The sequence below is a fragment of the Equus przewalskii genome, chromosome 1, assembly GCF_037783145.1.
Source record: "Equus przewalskii isolate Varuska chromosome 1, EquPr2, whole genome shotgun sequence".
NCBI classification, from domain to species: domain Eukaryota; kingdom Metazoa; phylum Chordata; class Mammalia; order Perissodactyla; family Equidae; genus Equus; species Equus przewalskii.
The window spans coordinates 174532538-174554464 of NC_091831.1; the positions used below are offsets into that span (position 1 = coordinate 174532538).

At 38.8% G+C, this 21927-nt stretch overlaps 1 protein-coding gene across 17 annotated transcripts in view; it reads left to right on the plus strand.

Moving 5' to 3' along the window:
* MIA2 (MIA SH3 domain ER export factor 2) overlaps nt 1-21563 on the plus strand; it is an 88079-nt gene extending 66516 nt beyond the window's left edge. For all 17 annotated transcript variants that reach the window (XR_011542553.1, XM_008519426.2, XM_008519428.2 and 14 more), the window contains 5 exons: nt 2751-2909; nt 14574-14696; nt 19259-19317; nt 19969-20203; nt 21235-21563. Coding sequence is in view for 16 of the 17 variants with exons in the window: in XM_008519426.2 (XP_008517648.1) it covers nt 2751-2909; nt 14574-14696; nt 19259-19317; nt 19969-20203; nt 21235-21401 (743 nt within the window). In the remaining variant the exon portion in view is untranslated. The remainder of the gene's footprint in view (nt 1-2750; nt 2910-14573; nt 14697-19258; nt 19318-19968; nt 20204-21234) is intronic.
* The last annotated feature ends 364 nt before the right edge of the window (nt 21564-21927 follow it).

Below are 21927 nucleotides of genomic sequence, written 5' to 3' on the forward strand. Positions count from 1 at the left end.
TCAAGTTGCTTTAAAATTTCCCCTTGAATTGTGGCAAAATTCAACCATAGAAAGCCCTGTTTATTCCAGGATCAGAAGTCTTAGGTTTTTAGCCCAAGTCTGTGTCTAGTAAGAGCTGGTGGCCTTCTTCCCATGTCGTGTCCCCCTCCCCCGCTTTTTATCAGTGATTTTAGCAGATTGAATCTGCGGTAGGAACAGAAAGTAATGAGGCTAAATAAAACACCAAAGCTAAACCCAACCTGCCAACGCGCGTATATTCAAAAGGGTACTGCTCATCAAAATAGCCTCTCAGGGAGTCTGTGGACTCAGTCCCGCTGCAGATGGTCCTCAGCCTGGGGACGCTTCAGAGAGAGCCTCTGCTTCTGTGGGCTTTGAACCGAAAGCTGCGAGGGAAGGAGGCTGACTTGCAGTCTGACACTGGATTCCAGGAGAGCTTCGTTCTGAGCACTCCACGAAGGGGACTAGTTTAGAAATTCACATGTGTGCTGTAAGTGCCCCAAATCTGTTTTTCCCCCAAGTTTTTACCTTGTCCTACAGTGAAAAATATATTTTATCTCATGTCATATTACACACCAACATAAATGCAGTTGAAACCTGTTACATGCACTAGTCCTACCCTTACTAGTTTTGATGCTTTCTGATATTGTCTGTTCAGTTCTGTTCCATTTCATTAAAAAAAATGTGGATTAAGACTAAGTTGATTTCGTATACCACAACAGGTTGCAGCTACCAGCCTGAAAAACAGTGCCCTAGAAATAAGGGTGTAATTGGCTAAACTGCAAATGTGAATCACTGGGAATTGAATGGCATAAGTCAAGGACTGCTTGTAGCCAACGAAATACTTGGAATTAGAGTGAAAATTACCTTTCATTTCTCCTCTCCTATTTAAATTACTTCCCTCTCCTTTTTAGTTACTTTCAAGATACGATGCGTTTAGATAATTTGCAAGGGTGTTTTACTATTTGTTAGAAAAGCTACAGAAGTTTTAGGTAAGTTACCAGCAGGTCTTAAAAGAGTTGCTTTGGACTGAAAGTTTCTATGACCCACTGAAGAAGGGTGGGCAGTGCCCTTCCTCGTCCTTCCTTTTATTCTCTCTTTAAATTTGAGAGTTTGGATGAGATATGTGTTTAAACAAGATTGAGTATAAGGAAAATAATTTCTTCTTAGGGTAAATTGTGTGTAACATTTGGTCTGAATGAAATGTTGTACCCTTTAGCATTTTCCAGTTTGCAGGTTTTCACCTGGTGGTCCATCGGCCTGTATGGTGGTCCATCGGCCTGTATGGTGGTCCATCGGCCTGTATGGTGGTCCTCTGGAAGTGAGCGGTCAGGAGAAGCCTTTGAATGTCTCCTTAGAGATCTATGCTTCCCTCTAGAAGAACTCAGCCTCGTTGACTCTTGCAAATTTCTTACCAATTTAACTTTCTGCTTTCCCAGCCTTTTTCTTCTAATGAGCTGATTAGAAGGATGAGCAAGCTAGAAGGGAAGATTCGGGGAATTTACAAGAATGTACAACTATAGAGAAAAGAGATAGGTTGTCCTTCTGACATAAAAGTCAGTTGACCTCCTGGCTTTACAAAAAAGAGTAGATAGAAAACTTTAAAAAAGATTACTATATATTAAAAAAAAAATGCTTATACTGATTTGCACAAGGTACTGAAAAAAGGTCAAATTAATTTGTCTCTTTTCTTAAAGGAGGTACTGAATGTGGGAAGCATTTTAGAAAGATTTCTATTCAATTTTTGTTTTTGTTAAAACTGTTCCATGAAGGGAATAAGCTTTTGTTTTCTGGGTAATGTAATTTAGAGAAGACCTCATTCCCCATTAAATGACAGATAAATGAGGTATTAATATATTTTGTTATTTAATGGTTTAAAGTTTTTTTTACATTTGTCTTTTCCATTTTAATTGAATATGAGTTATTAACTGAGGTACCATCCTTTCTATGGTCATAAGAAGGGAACTTTAAAATGATTTGCCTCCTTTATAAATGTAAAGATTTTCTTATCCAGATGAGCGTTATTGTGTTCAAAGTGTTTATTCTAATGGTGGTGATGTTTTTGAAACTCTTATTTTAGATTTGCCTTCGGAGTTGTGAGCTCTTTTTGAAGGTGAATTTGATATTTATAAATTGCTAAAAACCATTTAAAGCCAAATTTATCTGGTGGGTATAAAGTTTGTAATCAGACTGGTTAAAATTATTTTGGGGCAGAAGTAGAGAGAGACATTGCAACATTGAGATGCAATTTCTTGAGTGGCTCTTAGGTTAATCTGAGTACATTTCTGAGAGAGTTGTTCTAAAAAATACTTTGAGTAGTTGCAGAATTATTACTGTTTTAAAGGAATCACGCTCTCTTTGGCTATTAGCAAGTTAGTTTAAGCAACAAAACCCTCATTTTAGAGTTATCTATTCATCTGGTATAGAAATCTTTACAATTTACTTTCTACTCTTATTTTCAGACTTAGTATTTATAATTTACAGTTTAACCACTGGTTTATATATGTAAATGATGATGGTGATAACATTTAAAAGTGAATGTTATAGGCAAATGTTTGTTTATGCACGTGGCAAAGTTATTTGTCCTCGTTGTCCTAGAAATGGCTTTGGCAGGATAGAGTTTAGTCTCATGTGTCTTGGGGAAACTTTGTTGGAATCTGATTGTTTTCACTTTTTGTCTGGATTTTATTTGATGATAGATATTATACTCCCTTTTTAGATAAAACAGTGTTGTATTTTTTTTCTTTAATTAGGCTTGAGAGGCCCAGGGAATCCTCTGGACCAGCAGATTAGCAATGAAAGAGGAGAGTCAAGCTGCGATAGGCTGACTGACCCTCATAGAGCGCCTTCCGACACGGGGTCCCTGTCACCTCCCTGGGACCAGGACCGCAGGATGATGATCCCTCCAGCAGGTATGGAGAGAGTATCGCTGTGATTTATGTTTAAAAGGCAACCAGTAAGTGCCACATACAAGAATGGGAGAAAAGAGGAGGACGCGTGTGCCGTGTCTTAAGAAAAACCAGGATATACATTAGAGAACAATGATAACAGATTTCCACACAGAATAATTAGGGGTAATTGTTCACATTACAGAAAGCGGTTTTACCCCCCCAAATGGAATGTCTTTATTGTTTTTGTTGCTCATAGAAGTAGTACATGTTTATTTTAGAAAATCCAGACAAGGGAGAAAAGGCATAATTAGGAAAGTAAAAGAATCCCCCTCGTCATTTTAGCATGCGCCTCCCAGAATTTAGTTTTCTATCTTTGGGGATTTTTTTGCGTATACGTTCATAAACATAGGTGTACAAATCCCTTCATCGTTTCTCTGCCATTATACTATTCACCTTCTTGTAATTGTCTTTTCTCATTGAACACTGTATCTTAGATTAACTGCCAAAATAAATAGACTTACCAGAGGAGTCCCAGCAGAACGTCCTGTAAGGCCATCCCTGCTCTTCTCTGAATAGCCCCTACTTTCCCAAGGAATGTATTTAAAGTTATTTAGTTTGCTAAACTTTTATTTATGCACAGTGTTTCAGGGGCACTGTTATGTGAAGTGAGCTGTGCCTGCTTTGTATAAATTAATTATGTTAAAAAATATATGCTACTTCAGATTCGTTCCTGAGAAGTTGGAGAGGGAAGAATATTGTGGTGGGAAAACTTTAATTGCAGGAGTCAGCCTTTGCTGTGGTTGTGTGTCTGTTCTGTGGACTCGTAGCTTCTGATACGGTGGCTCTCCTCTGTTTGATGTCACTGAACTGTCAGCTTCGTAAAGATGGAGATTTGTGTCACTTTGTTCACTGCTGTGTCCCCGGCACCCAGAACGACACTAGGCCTGTAGTATTGGCTCAGTAAATATTTATTCAATGAATAAATACCTGAAGAATTCTGAGAAAGCTGAGTATTTTTTCTTATTGTTTTCGTATTTAGAAATATATATGCTGTGACTTACAAACTAAGCATCTGTTGGGGGTGGCATAGGACGTCATCTTTCAAAGATTCTTTCTTGACTTTAGCAGTCATTAAAAAGTTTAGGTGTGACAAAAATAAAGGTGAGTAAACTACAGCCCCTTTCTTAAGGGGCTTGAAGGCAAGATTTCGGTGGATATCCTATCTCTGCATCTGTGAGAGGACTTTCCTTTAGAGCATTTACAAGCTGTCAGTGCCAAGAGTCCTCGTCACGCGCTCTGCCCATCTCACCAAGTGTTATTTAGTGTAGTGGTTCTCAGACTTGGCTTATCACCGGAAAGAACCTAGGGAACCTCAGGAAAATGCAGCTACCTGGGTTCACCTCAGATCAGACCTGAACACGAACTCTGGCGGTGAGGCCTGTCTTTCTAGAAGACTGCCTAGTAGGTTCTGAGGAAAGCTAAATTTAAACCACTGATCTATCCGTTGCCCTTACTTTATGGAGACGGGCACTGAGCTCCCTGAGAGGTTAGCTGGCAGTCGAGTTAGCTGGGCAAACAGCTGAGCCTAGAACTCAGACAGCAATGACTTTGTTGTTATTGTTCATTCGTAAAATTAGAAAGTATTTCATATGTCCTTTAAAAATTGACTGAGGGCGCCGGCCCACTGGTGCAGTGGTTAAGTTTGCACGTTCTGCTTCTCGGCGGCCCTGGGTTCACTGCTTTGGATCCCGGGTGCGGACGTGGCACCTGTTGGCAAAAGCCATGCTGTGATAGGCGTCCCATGTATAAAGTGGAGGAAGATGGGCACGGATGTCAGCTCAGGACCAGTCTTCCTCAGAAAAAAGAGGAGGATTGGCAGTAGTTAGCTCAGGGCTAATCTTCCTCAAGAAAAAAAAAGAGAGAAAAAACAATTGCCTGAAACCTATAATTTTTCAGACCTTTCGATACTGTCTCACAGATCCCTGAGTCTCTTTTCATTTTGTTTCCAGTTTTTTTCCTTTTGTCTTTTGGTTGAATAATCTCTATTGCTCCATCTTCAAGTTTATGGACTCTTCCCTCTGTCATCTCCATTCTCCTATTAAGCCCATCCAGTAAAAGTTTTATTTTAGATGTTGTATTTTCCAGTTCTAGAATTTTCATTTGTTTTTTTTCTTTTGTATTTTGATTTATCTGCTGAAATCTCTTGTCTTTTTATTCATTAGAAGTATTTTTTTAAAACTCATTGAGCAGTTTTCTAAAGGCTGCTTTAGAGTCCTGTGTGACCACTGTCACGTCAGGGTCGTCTTGAGGATGGCCTCTACCGATTGTCTTTTCCCTTATGAATGGGTCACATTTTCCTGTCTCTTGGCGTGTGGAGTAGTATTGAATTGTATCCTAGATGTTATGGAAATTCTGGAGTTTGTGATCTGTCTCTGAAGAGTATTGTTGGTTTCGTTTTACAAGACAGTTGAGTTGGTCAGACTGTAGACTTTCTCTCCTTGGTGGGCAGCAGCTCAAATATCAGTTCAGTTTTTAGCCTCAGCTGGAAACTGCTTAGTTTTTCTCACAGATGTGTGGTTCAGGGGTCAGCCATAGACTTGGGCAGAAAACTCAGAATTTTAGGCTCTACTTCTCTGGTTCTCTTGGGCTCTGTCCTTTGATTTTTCAAGCCAGAAAGTTCTATGAGTTTTGACTGCTCTATGCTGCTGGTGGACTATGGTCTGCCTTCAGGCTAAACCATGAAAAGTGGAAAACTTCCCCCATGCCAGTCCCTTCCCCCAAGTTCCCACTCCTTTCTCAAATCTGCCTACTTTTGTTCATGCTTCAAAGCCTAGTTATTTTATTTTATTATCTTTTAGTTTTTCCCAGTTTTATTGAGATATAATTGATATACAGCACTGTGTAAGTCTAAGTTGTACAGCACAGTGATTTGACTTACATCATAAGTAAAATGAATCATGAAATAATTACCACAATAAGTTTACGTAACATCCATCATCTCATATAGATGGAAAATAAAAGAGAGAGAAAAAAGAATTTGTTGTTCTGATGAGAACTTTGAGGATTTACTCTATTGACAGCTTTCCTGTATGTCACACAGCAGCGATAACTATAGTCACCATGTTGTACATTGCTTCCCTAGTCCTTGTTTATCTTGTAACTGGAGGTCTGTACCTTTTGACCACCTTCCTCCAGTTTCTGTGCCTCATCCCCCCATATTTGGTGACCACAAATCTGATCTCTTTTTCTGTGAGTTTGTTTTTTGTTTTTTTTTTTAGATTCCACATATAAATGAGATCGCACAGTATTCCTCTTTCTCTGTCACACCTATTTCACTTAGGATAATGCCCTCAGGCTCTATCCATGTTGTTGCAAATGGCAGGATTTCCTTCTTTTTTACAGGTGAATAATATTCCATCATGTATATATATATCACATTTTCTTTATCCATTCATTCATCAGTGGACACTTGGTTGTTTCTGTGTCTTGGCTATTGTAAATAATGCTGCAATGAACATGGGGGTGCAGATACCTTTTTGAGTTAGTGTTTTCATTTACTTTGGATAAATATCCAGAAGTAGAATTGCTGAATTATATATGGTGGTTCTATTTTTGATTTTTTTGAGGAGCCTCCATTCTGCTTTCTGTGGTAGCTGCACTACAGGTAGTTTCTTTTGTAGATTGTCCAGAGTTATTCTATGTGAGAGGGCCAATCTGTTGTGAGCTTACTCCGCCATGCTAGAAATGGAACCTGGTATTCATTATTTTCAAAGTCTAACTAAAAATTCAAAATTCTGACCTTCTGAATTGATGTCTTCATAGAAGAGATATGCATCCATTCTATAGAGAGTGTCTCCAAATACTGTACCTGATCCGTTTGACTGAACACAGCGATCACCTGTGCCATCTCTAATTTTAATGAAATGGTATAATTCTGCAGACACAGCAGGGAGTTTTAGAGACTATTCTAAACTTTATGGACGAGCGGGGTTCAGTGAGTCCTGAGACTCTGGCTTGAGTTGGAGGAAAGCTGATAAATGCATTTAGCTATTAGCTGTGTTCCCACCTAGAGTAAAATTACAAAAGGATTCAGCGTTTGCCCTTGGTACATTGCCATCCCGTCTAAAGAGTCACTGACAGGTTTCCGGGGTGTTTCTTGTGTTTTGTTTTACAGTTAGCTAATTGGTAAATTAGAGAACAAAGAATGAGGAGATTTGGCTTTACCTTATCTTTGCTGTGAATTTTTGTGTAATCTTGAGCATTTCATTTTACCTGTCACTGTTTTCTCAGCTCTGAAGTATGGACTTCCATAAGACAGAGGGGGCGATAATCTAAAGTAATCCCCCTACATTTTATATTATGTTGAATTGTCAGGACTCGTGCAGAGTCCTGCTTTCCGGAAAAGTAGTAATTGTGCCTTTAAAATTTTTCTTAAATTTGAAAATATTTTAGTGTAAGACATTTGTGTTAAAAAATAATAGGACAGCTACAATAACTAAATTTCTAAAGAGTATGTATTCTGTAGTTGTTGGCGATTTTCTGTAATTTAGTCCTATTAAGCATACCTCATAAAATTCATATATTCCCTTAACATATTAGTACTTGGCAGAAATTTTTAAAATTTTCATTGACTTGAGATGAGTAAGCAGAAATAATTTTAAATGATTCCATTGTTCCAAGGAATCTTTTGTTTTTGCACTGTTAGCTACTTTGAAGAGGGTGAAAATCTTTCTCACCTTATATAGTGAGATATATAGAAAAGATACACTATAACTTGTCTTTTTCCTATGTATTCTAGCCCAGACATTTTTATTGCTTAGAGGTTTTGTTAGCAAGTAGGGACCTAGTTTCTTCAAGTACTCGACATTTTCGTCTCATTACTTTTAGCTGGAGATTCAGTCTTCTTATAGACGAGTATAAGTTTTAGTCATCTTTTCTTCCCAAACTGTGTGGAGTATGAATGATTAGTGAAGGTTAACGCACAGATTTGGTCACTGTATTGGGATAAGGCTGATTCGACTTTGGCACAGTTTGTACACAAAATCGATTTGAAGAGTGTGCGGTGCGCTGTATCTGCTCATCTAAGATTCTATTCTGTGTTTGTGACTCAGATTGCATGTTGTAGAGCAAGAACGGTTTAGGTGAGAAAGCATTCGGACTGGAATTGAAGAAGTCTGGTTTCCAGTGTTCGCTTTTTATCTTTTTGTGTGGTTTTTGAAACTTGCTTTACCTGTTCGGACTTGAGTCTTTTACACCGAGAGACAGAGGAACTGCGTCATCTGTGTAGGCTGTTTAGCTGCGTAATAGAAAATTTAGCCAGGTATTAATGGTTAACATTGAGATTTGCTAGATAATTTTCAATTTAGGTGGTAGACCAAGTAACATGTAATATACGATGTTAGTAAAACCAAAGACTGCTTCCAGCACTCTTGTCTAAACTCGTCGGTGAACACCCCTTGTTCCGTTTTTAAAAACTTACTGGGAGACTTCCAGTTCCAGGTTAAGCCACAGTTTGCTTGAACTGGTAAATGTTGACACCAGTAAGCTGTGGTAAGTTGTGTAATCACTAGAGCAACCACTGGAAAATATTTTTAAAGACATACTGAAAAACACTCTAGGTCAGATAAAGCAAAATGGAATTCTAAAAATGTCCAAGTAACCCATACGAAGGCGGGAAAAAGAAAAGAAAAATAAACAGAGGAAACAGAAAACAAAAGCAAGTGGCAGACTTAAGCCCCAACATATCAATAATTGCATTAAATGTAAACTGTCCTAACATCAGCAATTGGAAGACAGGTTGGCAGAATGGATTAAAAAACAAGCCAGCAAACCACCATTCAGCTATTGTGTCTCATCAAAACTCATTCTAGTGTAACAGTGTAGGTAGGTAGATTGAAAGTAAAAGGATGGGAAAGATATGCTATGCAAACAGTCGTCAAAAGAAAGCAGGAGGGGCTGTTATTAGTATCAGATAAAGTGGACTTCAGAGCAAAGAAAATTACCAGGGACAGAGAAAGACATTACATAATGATAAAATGGGCCGAGAAGACACAGCAAATCCTAAATGTGTGCACACCAGACAACAGAGCTGCAAAGTCCTGTGAAGCAAAAAGTGATAGAACTGAAAGGAGAAACAGACAAACGCACAATTACAGTTGGAGATTTCAGCTCCACTCTCACCAGCTGATACAACAACTGGACAGACCATCCAGTGAGGATACAGAAGAACTGACCCACACCACCGACCAGCGGGACCTCGTCTGTGTTTATAGAACACGTCACCCAACAGCAGCAGAATACACATCCCGTTCAGGACCGGATGGAAGCTTTCCCTAGATAGATCGTATCCTGGGTGGTGAGACAACCTCACCCCATTGAAAAGAATGGAAATCATGCAGTGTGTTCTCACCCACAGTGGAAATCAACTGGAAATAGTGAAGTCTTGGTACATGCAGCAGTTTGGAGAGATGTCAGATGTTGATGTTGATCTCAAATGTTGGATAGATCTCATTATGTTAGTGAAAAAAAAATTCTCCAAAGCTCAGATACTGTGTGATTCCGTGTATATAACATTCTTGAAATGACAAAATTCTAGAAATGGAGAACAGATTAGTGGTTGCCATGGGTTAGGGAGAGTTGGGTGGGAGAGTGGACGTGACTGTGGAGGGGAACCCGAGGAAGATGTTTTTGGCGTTGGAGTAGTATCTTGAGTCTGGTGGTGGTTACACGCGTCTGCACATGTGACAGAATGGCAGGAGCTATTCACGTGCATTGTGCCAGTGTTAGTTTCCTGGTTATTGTGTTGCATTGTAGTTAAAAAAGATGTAAACGCTGGGGGAAACTGGGTAAAACGTATGCAGAACCTCTCTCTGTTATTTTTGCAGCTTTCTGTGAATCTTTATTTTAAAGTCAAAAGTAAAAAAAAAAGCCTTATACACAAATAGGAAAGTACAAGTATTCTTACGCATTAACTTGATGATTTTTTCATGATTTGAGCACAGCTCTGTGACCAGCATTGAGATGCACAGACATTTTCAGTTTGTTTTATTCATCTTATGAATTTAGTTAGAAATTTTTATAATTTAAGCAGAAAAAATGTTCTTGATGAATAATATAAATAAGTTGTTAATATTCACATATTTTATAGTAATCAGAATTAGAGTTTTAGCAGGAAATGTTCTGGAGATAACCAGTCAATTATAAATTCTTAAATACTGAGCTGCAACAAAAATTTAACCGCTATCACTTACCTTGCTCAGTGCTTCATTCCATAACAAAGGGAACTTCATTCTGTGAGTCTCTCATCCTTCTGCTGAAGTAGAGGAGGAGAAAAACAGAAACATGCAAGTGCTAGGGGCTGGCTCGGTGGCATAGTGGTTAAGTTTTTGTGCTCCACTTTCAGTGGCCTGGCGTTCACAGGTTCGGAGCCCAGGCATGGACCTAGTACTGCTTGTCAAGCCTACTGTGGCGGTGTCCCTCATAAAACAGAGGAAGGCTGGCACAGATGTTAGCTCAGCAACAATCTTCCTCAAGCAAAAAGAGGTAGATTGGCAACAGATGTTAGCTCTGGGCCAATCTTCCTCATCAAAAAAAAACTCACAAAAAACATGCAAGTGTTTTTTAAGCCTCTCTTTGAGTCACAACAGCTAACATGTGATTGACCAAAGCAAGTCACATGACAGAATTTAGACTCATTGGGCGGGAAATATATCCCACCTCTTGAGGACAAGGATGCAAGGAAGGGTAAAGAATTGAGGACATGAATGCAATTTACCAGAGGGAATATATTTATATAATGTATTTTCACTTATTATATAACTGTTAAAAAAAGTATATTTGTGTTCTACAATTTCTTGGGTTTTAAATTAGTCTTTGGAAGAAAGGAATATTTCATTTTCTTGGTTAGCCTTTTCTGATGAACGGCCTCTAAGTAACTGTCTTGCCTTTGCAGTTCTTGTTTAGAAAGCTGTGCGTATTAAGCAATCTTGAAGAGTAATAGTCTCAGCAAGTCTTTAGGAAATCTTTAACAATTGATCTCTTAACTCCCATTTAGTAGTTACTAATACATTTTAAGAAGCATGGATATTAAGATATTCTTCTGCCTTATATAAACTATATAATTAGTAATGTGTTTCAACAATATTAGTAACAAATAATTCAAATGAGAAAAGTAATGCTAGAATTTAAATGATAGCTTTTTGACTGTGAGAGAATGAACCTGCAGAATTCTTGGCTATTAGCCTTGTAACTGATTCTTGAGAATTATGTCTACAGGGAAGTTACAAATAATTTATAGTGCTGGTGTTAACCCGAGTAACAATTCATCATATGTAAATAATTATATTCATGAATCTAACAAGAAAGATCGTAATTGTGTCTAAGTTCATGTAAATATTTTATTTTGGTAGGATTTTAACTTAAAAAATAGAGTAAGAAAACCACAGATACTTTAATGAAACAAAGTTTCGGTTTTTATCATTTTTTTACTCTTTGGCGTTCTTGATCCTCAGTGCTCCTCCTGATCAGAGCTCGCCTTCAGTATCCTTCTAGTCCTCTGTCTAGTCGTACAGCCTCCTTTTCCAACAGGGAGAAGGAATAGAGAAGAATAAAGAATCTGAATTCTCAGCAAATCTCTTACGACGTGGGGTAGAGAGGTGTGAATTAAAGGGGAATTATGTCGCTTCTCCACCTTGTCCTTTTTTGAGCTTTAATATTCTTAGTCTTAGTTATTGAAAGAGCAGGGAGTGTGTTCCTGGCTTCCGTTATTTTGTCAGAGCTTATCTTTTTCTGGTTTGGATAATATATTTTATGTAAGGGGTAGCAAAGAGGCTGAGCGGCTGTTACCTTGGTGGTATTGCCATGAGTTAAGTCTGGTCTTCAGCCTTGCATGTATAAAAACTTACTTTTGTCTCTTTTTCTTGAAGAGCTGGACAAATAGACATATATAGCCAGGTTGATGAGGATGGTTTTAAATTTTTCTTTGAGAAACAAAAGCAGGCTGAGCAGATCAGAACAGTTTGCTGGCTTTAGAAGCACAGGCGTGGATTTTACTTTACTCGCTCTGGTTCGTAGACATTCCTGCAGACCATTGTCCTGGATTGCGAACATATTTTTAGACGAGATTTGTTTGATGGAATTACAGTTTGTCTTAACTTAGGCTCTTTTTAATCTCATTAGTGAGGTTTTGGAGTCCTCATAAACTTAAGGGGTCCTAACATCTTCAGCAATGGTTTTATCTTCTTAGAGGATGATATTTACTTTAAAACTCTTTCCGAATTTTGGGGCTACCAGTTTTTTGGGAGTGTATATATCTCTCGTATCACTTATATCTTCTTGTATAATGATCCTGTGTAAATTCTGATGATTAGTATTTGGTTGATAAAGTACTGCTGTGTATGTTTATACACATAAACTTTAATTTTCACTTTTCCTAAAGAGAGTAGATTGAGGGGAGGTTAGGATGTGGGACCAAATGCAGACGACGTTTTGAAAAAATTTGCTTTCAGTAAAAGTGAGAGATGAGATTTGTAAAGATCGAAAATATTACAACATGTTTATTTGCTGTTGAGAATAATCCAAGATAGGAGGAGAAGTTGATGATGTATGGGAGAGGGTATAATTATAAAAGTAAGCCCTTGAGTAGGAAACAGAAAGGCTGGGATCCAGAGTGTAACTGAGAAGTTAGATAGGAGCTGAATCACTTTATCTATTGTAAAAAGAGGGAGGTGGAGCAAGGGGTGCAGATGTAGAGATTGGGCGAGGGTCGGTGAGGGGGTCTAGTTGCATGTTTTGTTGATTTGGCAAGCTCATTAACTTGGGGTGGGCGCGGAGGGGATGGCCAGAGAGTTGAAGAGGGAGAAAAAAGTCATACAGGATTCGTTGAGAGTGAAGGAGCTCAAACTTCGGTGAAGTGTGGTATGTTACAGGGCAGTGTTGAGTATCCATTTGAAATTTATGGTCATAAATTGGAGACTAGTCGATACTATATTTTAACATAGTTTATAAAAATTTAATTGATCATTACGATTGCTTTGGGGTGTTTACTTTTTGCCAGGTATTAAGTGCTTTTTATAAATCATTCTAATACTCTTAAGAGTGTTTGTCCCATTTTGCAGATGAAGAAACAGAAACACAGATATGTAGCAAAATCCTGTATGTCACCTCCCAGAATTTACATATTAGTATTTGCTTCAGATTTATATGTGTGTGTGTGCATGCACGTATGCGTAACTAAAACATAAAAAGAAATAGCACACTGTATAAATGAATGAGGTCTGTTCTGTTCCCTTTCCCGGGGCCATGGCCTTCCTTCTTCCCCAGACATAGCTACTCATGAGTAGTGGGTGTAAACTTACAGTCCATATATGATTAAAAAAAGGTATATTTCTGTTTTATCAAGTTTCTTTGTCAGCATTATGTTCTTGAATTCTTTCCATTTTACTCTGTGTAAAGTTTATTACTCTAATTGCTGTATAGTATTTCAGTGTATAAATATACCACAAGATGTTTCTCAGTCTCCTTTGATGAGCATTTAGGCTGTCTGCAGTGTCCCACCTTACTAATGATGCTGCCGTGAACTGCCTTTCTGCGCCTTATCTTTAGAGATGAGTCTGGGGAATGAAATTGCTGGGTCAAAGGTTATGCATGTTTTTGGTTTTAATAGATAGTGTCCTCAAGTGTGGTTATGTGTGAAGTATTTGAGAGTAGCTATTACTTAATGTAAGACTGTTTTGAATATTTCCAGCCATGTGAGTTAAAATTTTTATCTAATCATTTCTCTTGGTGGTTCTTTGATTATTGGTGAGCTTGAGCATCTTTTCACATTTGTTGGTCATTTGTTTTTCCTCCTGTAAATTGCCTGATCCATTTTATCTCTTGCTCAATAGGAATTCTTAGCATATTTTGAATGCTAATCTTTTGTCTTTTTGCAAATATTTTCTCTGTTATTTGTATGCTATTGTTATGCATAAATTTCAAATTATGTTATGGGTGAATTTAATCCATCCTTACTTTTATGGAGTTTTTGTTTTGTTTAAGACCTATCCCTAGATCAAAAATATATGTTGTTTTCTTCTAAAAATTTAAAATTTTGTTTTGATTTTTCAGCCTTTAATCTGGATTTTATTTTTGTTTTACTGTTTAGTGTGAGGAGTTTTTTCCCCATTGGATAGGCCGTTATTTTAATACTATATATTCGTTCATCAGTTTGAAATATTACTTTTATGTTAAATCAGATGTCCATATTTGCCTAGGTCTGTTTCTTAGACATTCTTTCTATACCATTGGTCTCTTTATCCCAGAGTCGTAACCTATGATATGAATAGATCAGTGCTTTTATCAGCTACTTTCTGGGAATTTTTCTTTCCATTCCATTTAAATTTCTCAATCATTAGATTAAACTATTTCTTCGTGTTCTAAGTGCCGATGCTGCTTTTACTTGATTAGTTACCGGTATTCAACTTGAAAACATTTGAATCCTTTATCCATCTTAGTAATTCTCTTCTTAACCATGCTGGTGTTACTGTTGTGTGATAGAACAAATCCTTAAATAGTTACTCAGGAAACTTTTGCAGTCCAAGATTTGTTTTAGGAAGCAGGAGAAATGTCTGTGTTCAATATATTAAACTTAAAGAAACTCGAGTTACTTTTATAGTAATGAAGATATTTTTAAAACTCGTTTTCTAGGTCGGCCATATCCTGATCCAGCGCTCCCTCCGCCAAGGCATGACAGATTTTATCCCAATTCTGGTAGACTGTCTGGACCAGCGGAACTCAGGAGTGTCCCTATGCCATCTGTGGGTAAAGCAGGTAAGAAATGCTTGGTGTGTGCGTATGTGTTTCTTGATAATGGTGGCATTCTAAAGAGCAGGAAGCTGAACAAAGGACTAATATAATTGCCGTCTCTGGTAGCTCTTAAGGCCAAAATCTCTTTCCTGAAAACTTCCTGGTTTTGTGTTTCTTGTTATATTGTACACGTCCATGGCATCTACACGTTCCTTGTTGGCTGGTTAGGGCACCTGGTAATGGGTTGACTGTGTGTACCTTTGACGGTAAATTTTACTCTGTTCCATGATTTGTATTCTAGTTTTTCCAGTCAACTTACATGTATCCTGTTTAGTAATCAGGGGAGTTAGGCTAGTGTGAATGGATGTGAACGTCCACCAGAAAAATAATTTGAGTGCATGCTCTGTTGATGGTTTAGTCAGTTAACCTTGTTTAAACATTTTACACTTAGATTTAACTAACAGTTACTGAGCAGCCTACTATTTGTCAGACGCTCTTTTACTTAAACCACCTCACCAACCCACTGACGTTGGGAAAAGTATATATCCAGTGTATCAGTCAGGAGTGCATAACATTAAGAACATAAAAAGATTAAAAATAAGTAGAAAATTAAATTTATTGATAAAAAATTCCTCAGGAAAAGATATATATTGGGGGAGGGCATTACCAGTTATAATCTTTATTATTTTAGAAAATCAATCTTTTTTGAGTAATAAGCAAAGAAGCACACCTGTGGCCTGGATTTCTTTTATTAGTTATAATCAAGTTAATTGTTTTTAACTGTTTGGCTTTTGAAGTTGTTTTCCCTTATTAATTCAAGCTTAATGGAATGAAAGTATATGTGGATTGAACATCTGTTTCTCAACTAATGCCATTTAAAATTTTTTACATGTCCTTTTTTTTTTTTAAAGCATTGAACAATATCCAATTTAGCAAGTAATTTTTTTTTTTTTTTTTTTTTAAAGATTTTATTTTTTCCTTTTTCTCCCCAAAGGCCCCCGGTACATAGTTGTGTATTCTTCGTTGTGGGTCCTTCTAGTTGTGGCATGTGGGACGCTGCCTCAGCGTGGTCTGACGAGCAGTGCCATGTCCGCACCCAGGACTCGAACCAACGAAACACTGGGCCGCCTGCAGCGGAGCGCGCGAACTTAACCACTCGGCCACGGGGCCAGCCCCTTAGCAAGTAATTTTTAAGTGCCTTCTGTTTAGAAGGTACCCTGCTTGACATGGCAGATAATATAATTATAATGAGGTACAGTGCTTGGCTGCAAGAAGCTAATAATTAAATAGGGGAAAAAGACAAAAACCTAAATATTTAACTAATACTGTAAGTCCCATGAAAGAATATACTGTGTTCATGGAAAGCGAGAGCTCCCGTCTAGTTGAAGGATCAGGGAAAACTCCATGAAGGAGGTGGCATTTGAGCTGCTTTTGAGGGAATTTGAAAAATTAGTTGAGAGGTGGAGGTCTGTGCCAGTAATAATGAGCAACATAAGCAAAACAAAGAAAAGAGACAACATGAGTCATTGATGGATAATGGCTGTAAAGCTGAGTTATTAATCACTTAATAAGATCTTAGGGCTAAATGAATTAATGTGTGTTGAAAGTGTTTTGTAAACAGAAAAGTTCTATACATGTGTAATAGATTAGTACTGGGTTGTCCATATATGGTATTTACATGAAGGAGAATGGTGAGAGAGATGGTTGAAACACATCGACTGGCACTTAGAGCTCAGTAAACATTTATGGAATAAAAGTGAATTATCTCATTTGATCTTCACAATGAACCGATGAAGTAGATACTGTTATCCTCATTTTATAGATGAAGAAACCAAGGCACAGAAAGGTGCTCAAGATTTCAGGTAGGAAGTATCAGAGGCAGGATTTGAAGCCATGTCTGTCTGACACCAGAGCCATGGTCTTGATCCCTGTACTTTATGGAAGTGAGAGGACCAGCCACTGATGCACTGAATGTCTATAGAATGCTTACTGAATGACAGGCATTGATGGCAGTGGCTCTGTTTCAGTGGCAAATAGGATGAGCATTCCTTATCCCTTGAGGTCTAGTAAAGGCCTGAGGCGACAGCACTACGTGGTGACAAAAGTAATGAGTACAGAAGATTATGGGAGCTTTAGGGCACTCCCCAGGAGGAGGTGTTGGTGTTTTGAGTGTGGGATGGTCAAGAAAGTCTTCTTGGAGGAAGTGACATACAAGCTGGTAATTAAAGGAAGAATTAGCTGGATGAAAATGATGGTGATAATGTTCCAGGAAGAGAGAATAGCATCTTTAAAGCTTTAGAGTTGAGTGCCTAGGAAATTATGGCGGTTACATGGAGCGTGAGCCAGGGAGTACTGAAACAAGCAGTGAAGAGGTAAGCAGTGCATACAGTTTTCAAGGCCTTGCAAACCTGTTCAGAAATTTGGACCTAATTCACAGGATAATGCGAACACATTAAAAAAGGATTTTAAACAGAGAAATAATACAATCAGATCTGCATTTCAGCGAAATTACTCTCGTTGCATTATGGTGAATAGATTGGAGGGAGCAGTCAAGATTGGAAGGAGGGGAACCTTTTAGGCGACTGTGCCAGAAATCTACATGAGCGATGTGGGTGATTTAGCAGAGGGGATAGATAGATGTGGACAGACAGAAAATAGAATTGGGAGAATTTAGGGTTCAAGGCATGTGGGAGTGAGGGAGGAGGAGTCTTGGCTGATGTCCAGGTTCCTGGCTGTGGCACCTGGGGCCATTCATTGGTCTGAAACTAGGGACAAGGAGCAGCAGAAAGTTTCGCAGGAAAGATTATGTTACATTTTCAACTTACAAAATTAGCAGCACCTGTGATCCACCTGCATGAATATTCAAGCAGGCCGCTCAAGCTTTGAAGTCCTGGGGGAAATATCTGGAGCTGAGTGACGCATCTGGAAGTCCTTAGTGTTAGACATCAAGTTAAAGCTGTGGGAGTGGATGGGATTTCTCAAGGAGAGGATGAGAAGAGAATAGGGCTGAGGGTGGAGCTCTGAGGGGACCCCCATTTAAGGATGGTCAGCCGTAGTGCAGCCCACCAAAGAGACTGAGAAGGAGCGGCTAGAAAGGAGAGAGGGAGGAAGGGACCATCACAGAAGCTGAAGGCTGGGAGCCCAGCTTTCAAGAGGGGATGGAGCAGTCAACAATGGTGAGAAACCACATAACTATGGACTAAAAGTGTCAATTTTAATTTAGCAAAAAAGAGACTATTTTTGATCTTGGTGCAAGTAATTTCAGTAGAGCAGTGGTTATTGCAAATAGATTGCAGTAAAATGAGAACAAAATGGGAGGAATTCCGAACTCTTTATGTAGAAGAATCCTTGACTGTGAAGGAGAGAGGTAGCCTAGGGGTATTCTCTTTCCCTCTCTTGTTTAAATAGCAGTTGGGAGAGACTTGCTGATAGGATGATCCAGCAGAAAGCCAGGAGGGGGAAACAAGATGATACATGAGGAAACTGGAGGCGAGGGATTCTGAGCTCAGAATCAGGGTTATAGATGTCTAGGAGGATCCTTTTCCATGATAATAGGAGGAAAGATCATGGAGTATAGTTGCTGATCCATTTATATGTTTGAGTACAAAAAGTTCAGCGGCTTTCTAAGTGACTGGTGTAGTCGGTTTGAGGAGAATGGAGGTTTGAAACTGCTGAGCAGAAAACTGGCCTAGAAGACACGGAAGGCAGGCTGGGCAGCAGGCAGCTGGAGGGGTGGCTGCAGAGCCCTCAGCCTGGAGTGCTGCCGGTCTACATGGCTCTGTGGTTTATTTTGCTGTTTAGCACCAGAAGTGCTTAGTGGCTCAGGTGGAGACCAAGTGGAAGCAGAGAGCTGGATTAATCTAGGGCTGGAATGGTGTCACACACGTGTGAAAAATGGCCGGGAGAGCGAGGACGGTGATGACTGGCCGAAGCGGTGGACGCTCAAGTCTGGTGACTTAGGGAGGGAAATGGAGAGAGGAGGAGGCTGTTAGATCAGAGCGCTGGAAGCTTCAGTGACTGGCAAGTCCAGGTATAGAGAGAGTGGTCACTGAAAGCTGGGACAGGATAGGTGCTTGTGGTCAGAGAGGGCTGGTTTGAATTTATGGTCTCAGAGAGAGCAGTTCTTGATAACAACATCCGGGAACATTTGTTTAGAAACAGTGGCTAAATTGAAATGCTAGTCCATGTTACCTGATGGAGGAATAAGCAAGGATGAGAGGGAGGAAAGGAGGGAGGGAGGGAGGGAGAAAAGAAAGGACGGAAAAAAGATGGGAGAAAAGTGCAAGAAGGAAGGAAGGAAGGAGGGAAGAAAGGAGGGGGTGGGCTCCTGCCTCCTGGAAATCTGATGCTGCTGCCCGCCTGCCTGGAGCAAGCTAGGACATCACTGCCCTGTGCCCTTGCAGAGTCTGCCGACATCTCCAGGATCTCAAGCTGTTCTTGTGGCCCCAGCTTGGGATGCTGGTATCAAGCTAGTTTAGGCACTAACAAGGGTGGGTGGGAAGATATCGATGTCCTTTGTGATCTGGAGATATTCCAGGAACGGAGTGGTAAATCATACATTTTCATGGTTTAACTTTTATGTTTAGATGGGCCGGTGTCTTCAGAAATGGAATCCAGTACAAATGATAGCAAAGACGATCTTGGTGTAAGTATTGAAAATGGAGTTTTATCCATGTGTTCATGAGCCTTCTAGTCTGTACATTTACTAGAATAGAAATTTAACCGGCAATCTAGTTTTGATATAAAGCTGCTTCTCTTATTTTGACAAATGTACTTCCTACCCAGCATTATAGCTGTTTCTTTTCTGGATTGTGCTCTGTGGTGATAAAGTACAACTTCTAGACTAAAGGCTTTAGAGAGTTTACTATAGTTAAGCAAGAATTTGGATTTTCCCCCTTAGATTTTTATTTGAATGTTTGAAAGTATATTTTTGTTTAGTACGTTTACAATCCTGGGTTTAGTCACCCTGAAAATATAAACATAAGCATCTTTCCTTTTTTTTCAGTCTATGCTTGATAAAAGAATGTTTCTTTTGGTACTCTTGGACGATTCTTGGGTTTATTTCTTTAGCTAGAACCTTACTTTGTTGGGTAAAACTTTTTTCTGTGGAATGAAAATATTTGTGATAGCCAAAATCCATCTGAGGTAGAAAACAGTCTTTCTCTGGCGCCCTTTGAGACGAGCATGGCCTGCTTTTGCCTGGGTGCCCAGGTGCTTGCTTCTAAGCCCAGGATGTTCAGGAAAACGACCGCAAGTTTTGCTGTTTTAGTGACTGCCGGGTGTCAATTTGTTACAGAATTTAAATGTGCCTGATTCATCTCTCCCCGCCGAAAGTGGAGCAGCGGGTCCCGGCTTTGTCCCACCGCCAGTCCCGCCGGTCAGAGCCCCGTTGTTTGCAGTGGATGCGCGGGGCCCGATGGTGAGACGCGGCCCGCCCCTGCCTCCACCGCCCCCGGGACACGTGTACGCGGCTCCCCGAGACTGCTTTCCACCCAGGGATTTCCCGGGCCCGCCGCCGCCGCCCTTCTCAAGTATGTTGTTTGTTTTTTTAAATTAATATGTGTTTATAGAGTAAATCAGAGATATTTATTCTACTTTCTGTTCACGTAGTGAAACAGTGGAAGACCATTTTTCTCACGTGCTGTGGGTGTACCATTAATTTCCCATTTGGGCAGGTGGCCAGCCATCAGCAGACTGTAGTGGGACTTCACCTTGATTCCTCTTAATGTGCAATTGTTTTTGTATTTCCGGATCAAGAACATCATTGGCTTTCTGCAGGATTAGTTAAGACTGATGTTATTTGTATCTTATTTGATAGAAACTGGTTACTGTGTCAATTGGTAAAAATAATTATTTTCTATTTTAACGCTAAAATTACTGACTAAAGTATTTCTTTAAATCTTTTTCTTAGGTGGTTCCCATGCAGTCCCTCTTATTTAAAAACTAAAATGTTTATCATGTTTAGACTAATTGTTGAGTTTCTTGAAATTCTTTCGTAGCCTCACATAAGAAAAAAGGAGTAATTTATTGCTTTTATACCTATCATTACCATTTAGAGCTGTAGGTTTCTACAGAATAAATACATGGTTATCAAACATTAGATACAAGTCTATTATTTACCTGATGCAGTCATTCCTTCTTTCTTTGCTCCTCTATTTTTAAAGCTTAAGGTGAATTAAAATGATTTTGTTTGGGGAATTTCAAGATGGCCTTTGATTAACTGGAAATATTTTAGGATAATATCAAATTAGAATTGAGAATTACTGAACTACATTCTAAGTCTGGTGGAAATTGTATTACATGAAACTTTTTGTATATTTTGAAGTAATTCTCCTTTTTTAAAGGTGTCAAGATGTTAGATTTCCGTAGGACAAAGATTGTCTAAAATCAATAATATTCCCTTTCCTCGTGTGTAAAGGGAGTATTAATGTTGTAATAATTCATTTGTTAAATCAAATAATTATGCCGATGTCAGTTTTTGAATGTAAAGATAGGTAGTGGAAGTTACCGCAATACGGGTGCTTAAAGTTAAAAAATGTCTTTTCCCAATCTCTTTGAACAGTGAGAAATGTCTATGCACCCAGAGGTTTTCCTCAGTACTTTGCCCCAAGACCTGGATTTTTCCCCCCACCCCCACAGCCTGAAAGTAGAAGTGAACTCCCATCAGGGTTGACTCCACCTTCAAATGAGCCGACTACTGAACATCCGGAACCAGCGCAGGAAACTTGACAATGTTTCTGGTCTCTCTTCAAAAGTGATTGTGACTTTTCTCTCCTTTTCAGTTTAAGTAACTGCTGTTACTTAAGAGATTATACTTTTGCTCAAATTGAAGCTTATTGGAATTATAATTCTCAGGATAGTATTTTGTAAATAAAGATGATTTAAATATGACTCTTACGAGTAAATTATTTTCATTTTATTTTGTTCTAGATAGTATAATTATTTTAATTTGGTTAATGAATCCACTATCACATAAACAATAGTGGGAGTTTTATATATGTAATCTTGCAGTGGGGAATGTTTTAAACTCCAAAGGCTGTGTCTATGCCAAGAACTGTATTTACTGTGGTTGTAGACAAATGTGAAAGTAACTTTATGCCTAAGTAAATAAATTTTAATTGATTTAAAGACTTGTTCGGCATTGATAATAAAATCAGCTAGTTTTTTCATAAATATGGCTCTATTAGTTAGTCTTTTTACTTCTCTCAGTAGTTTTGAGGCTCAAAATTAATGCTTTATATGGATCTTTCTCATT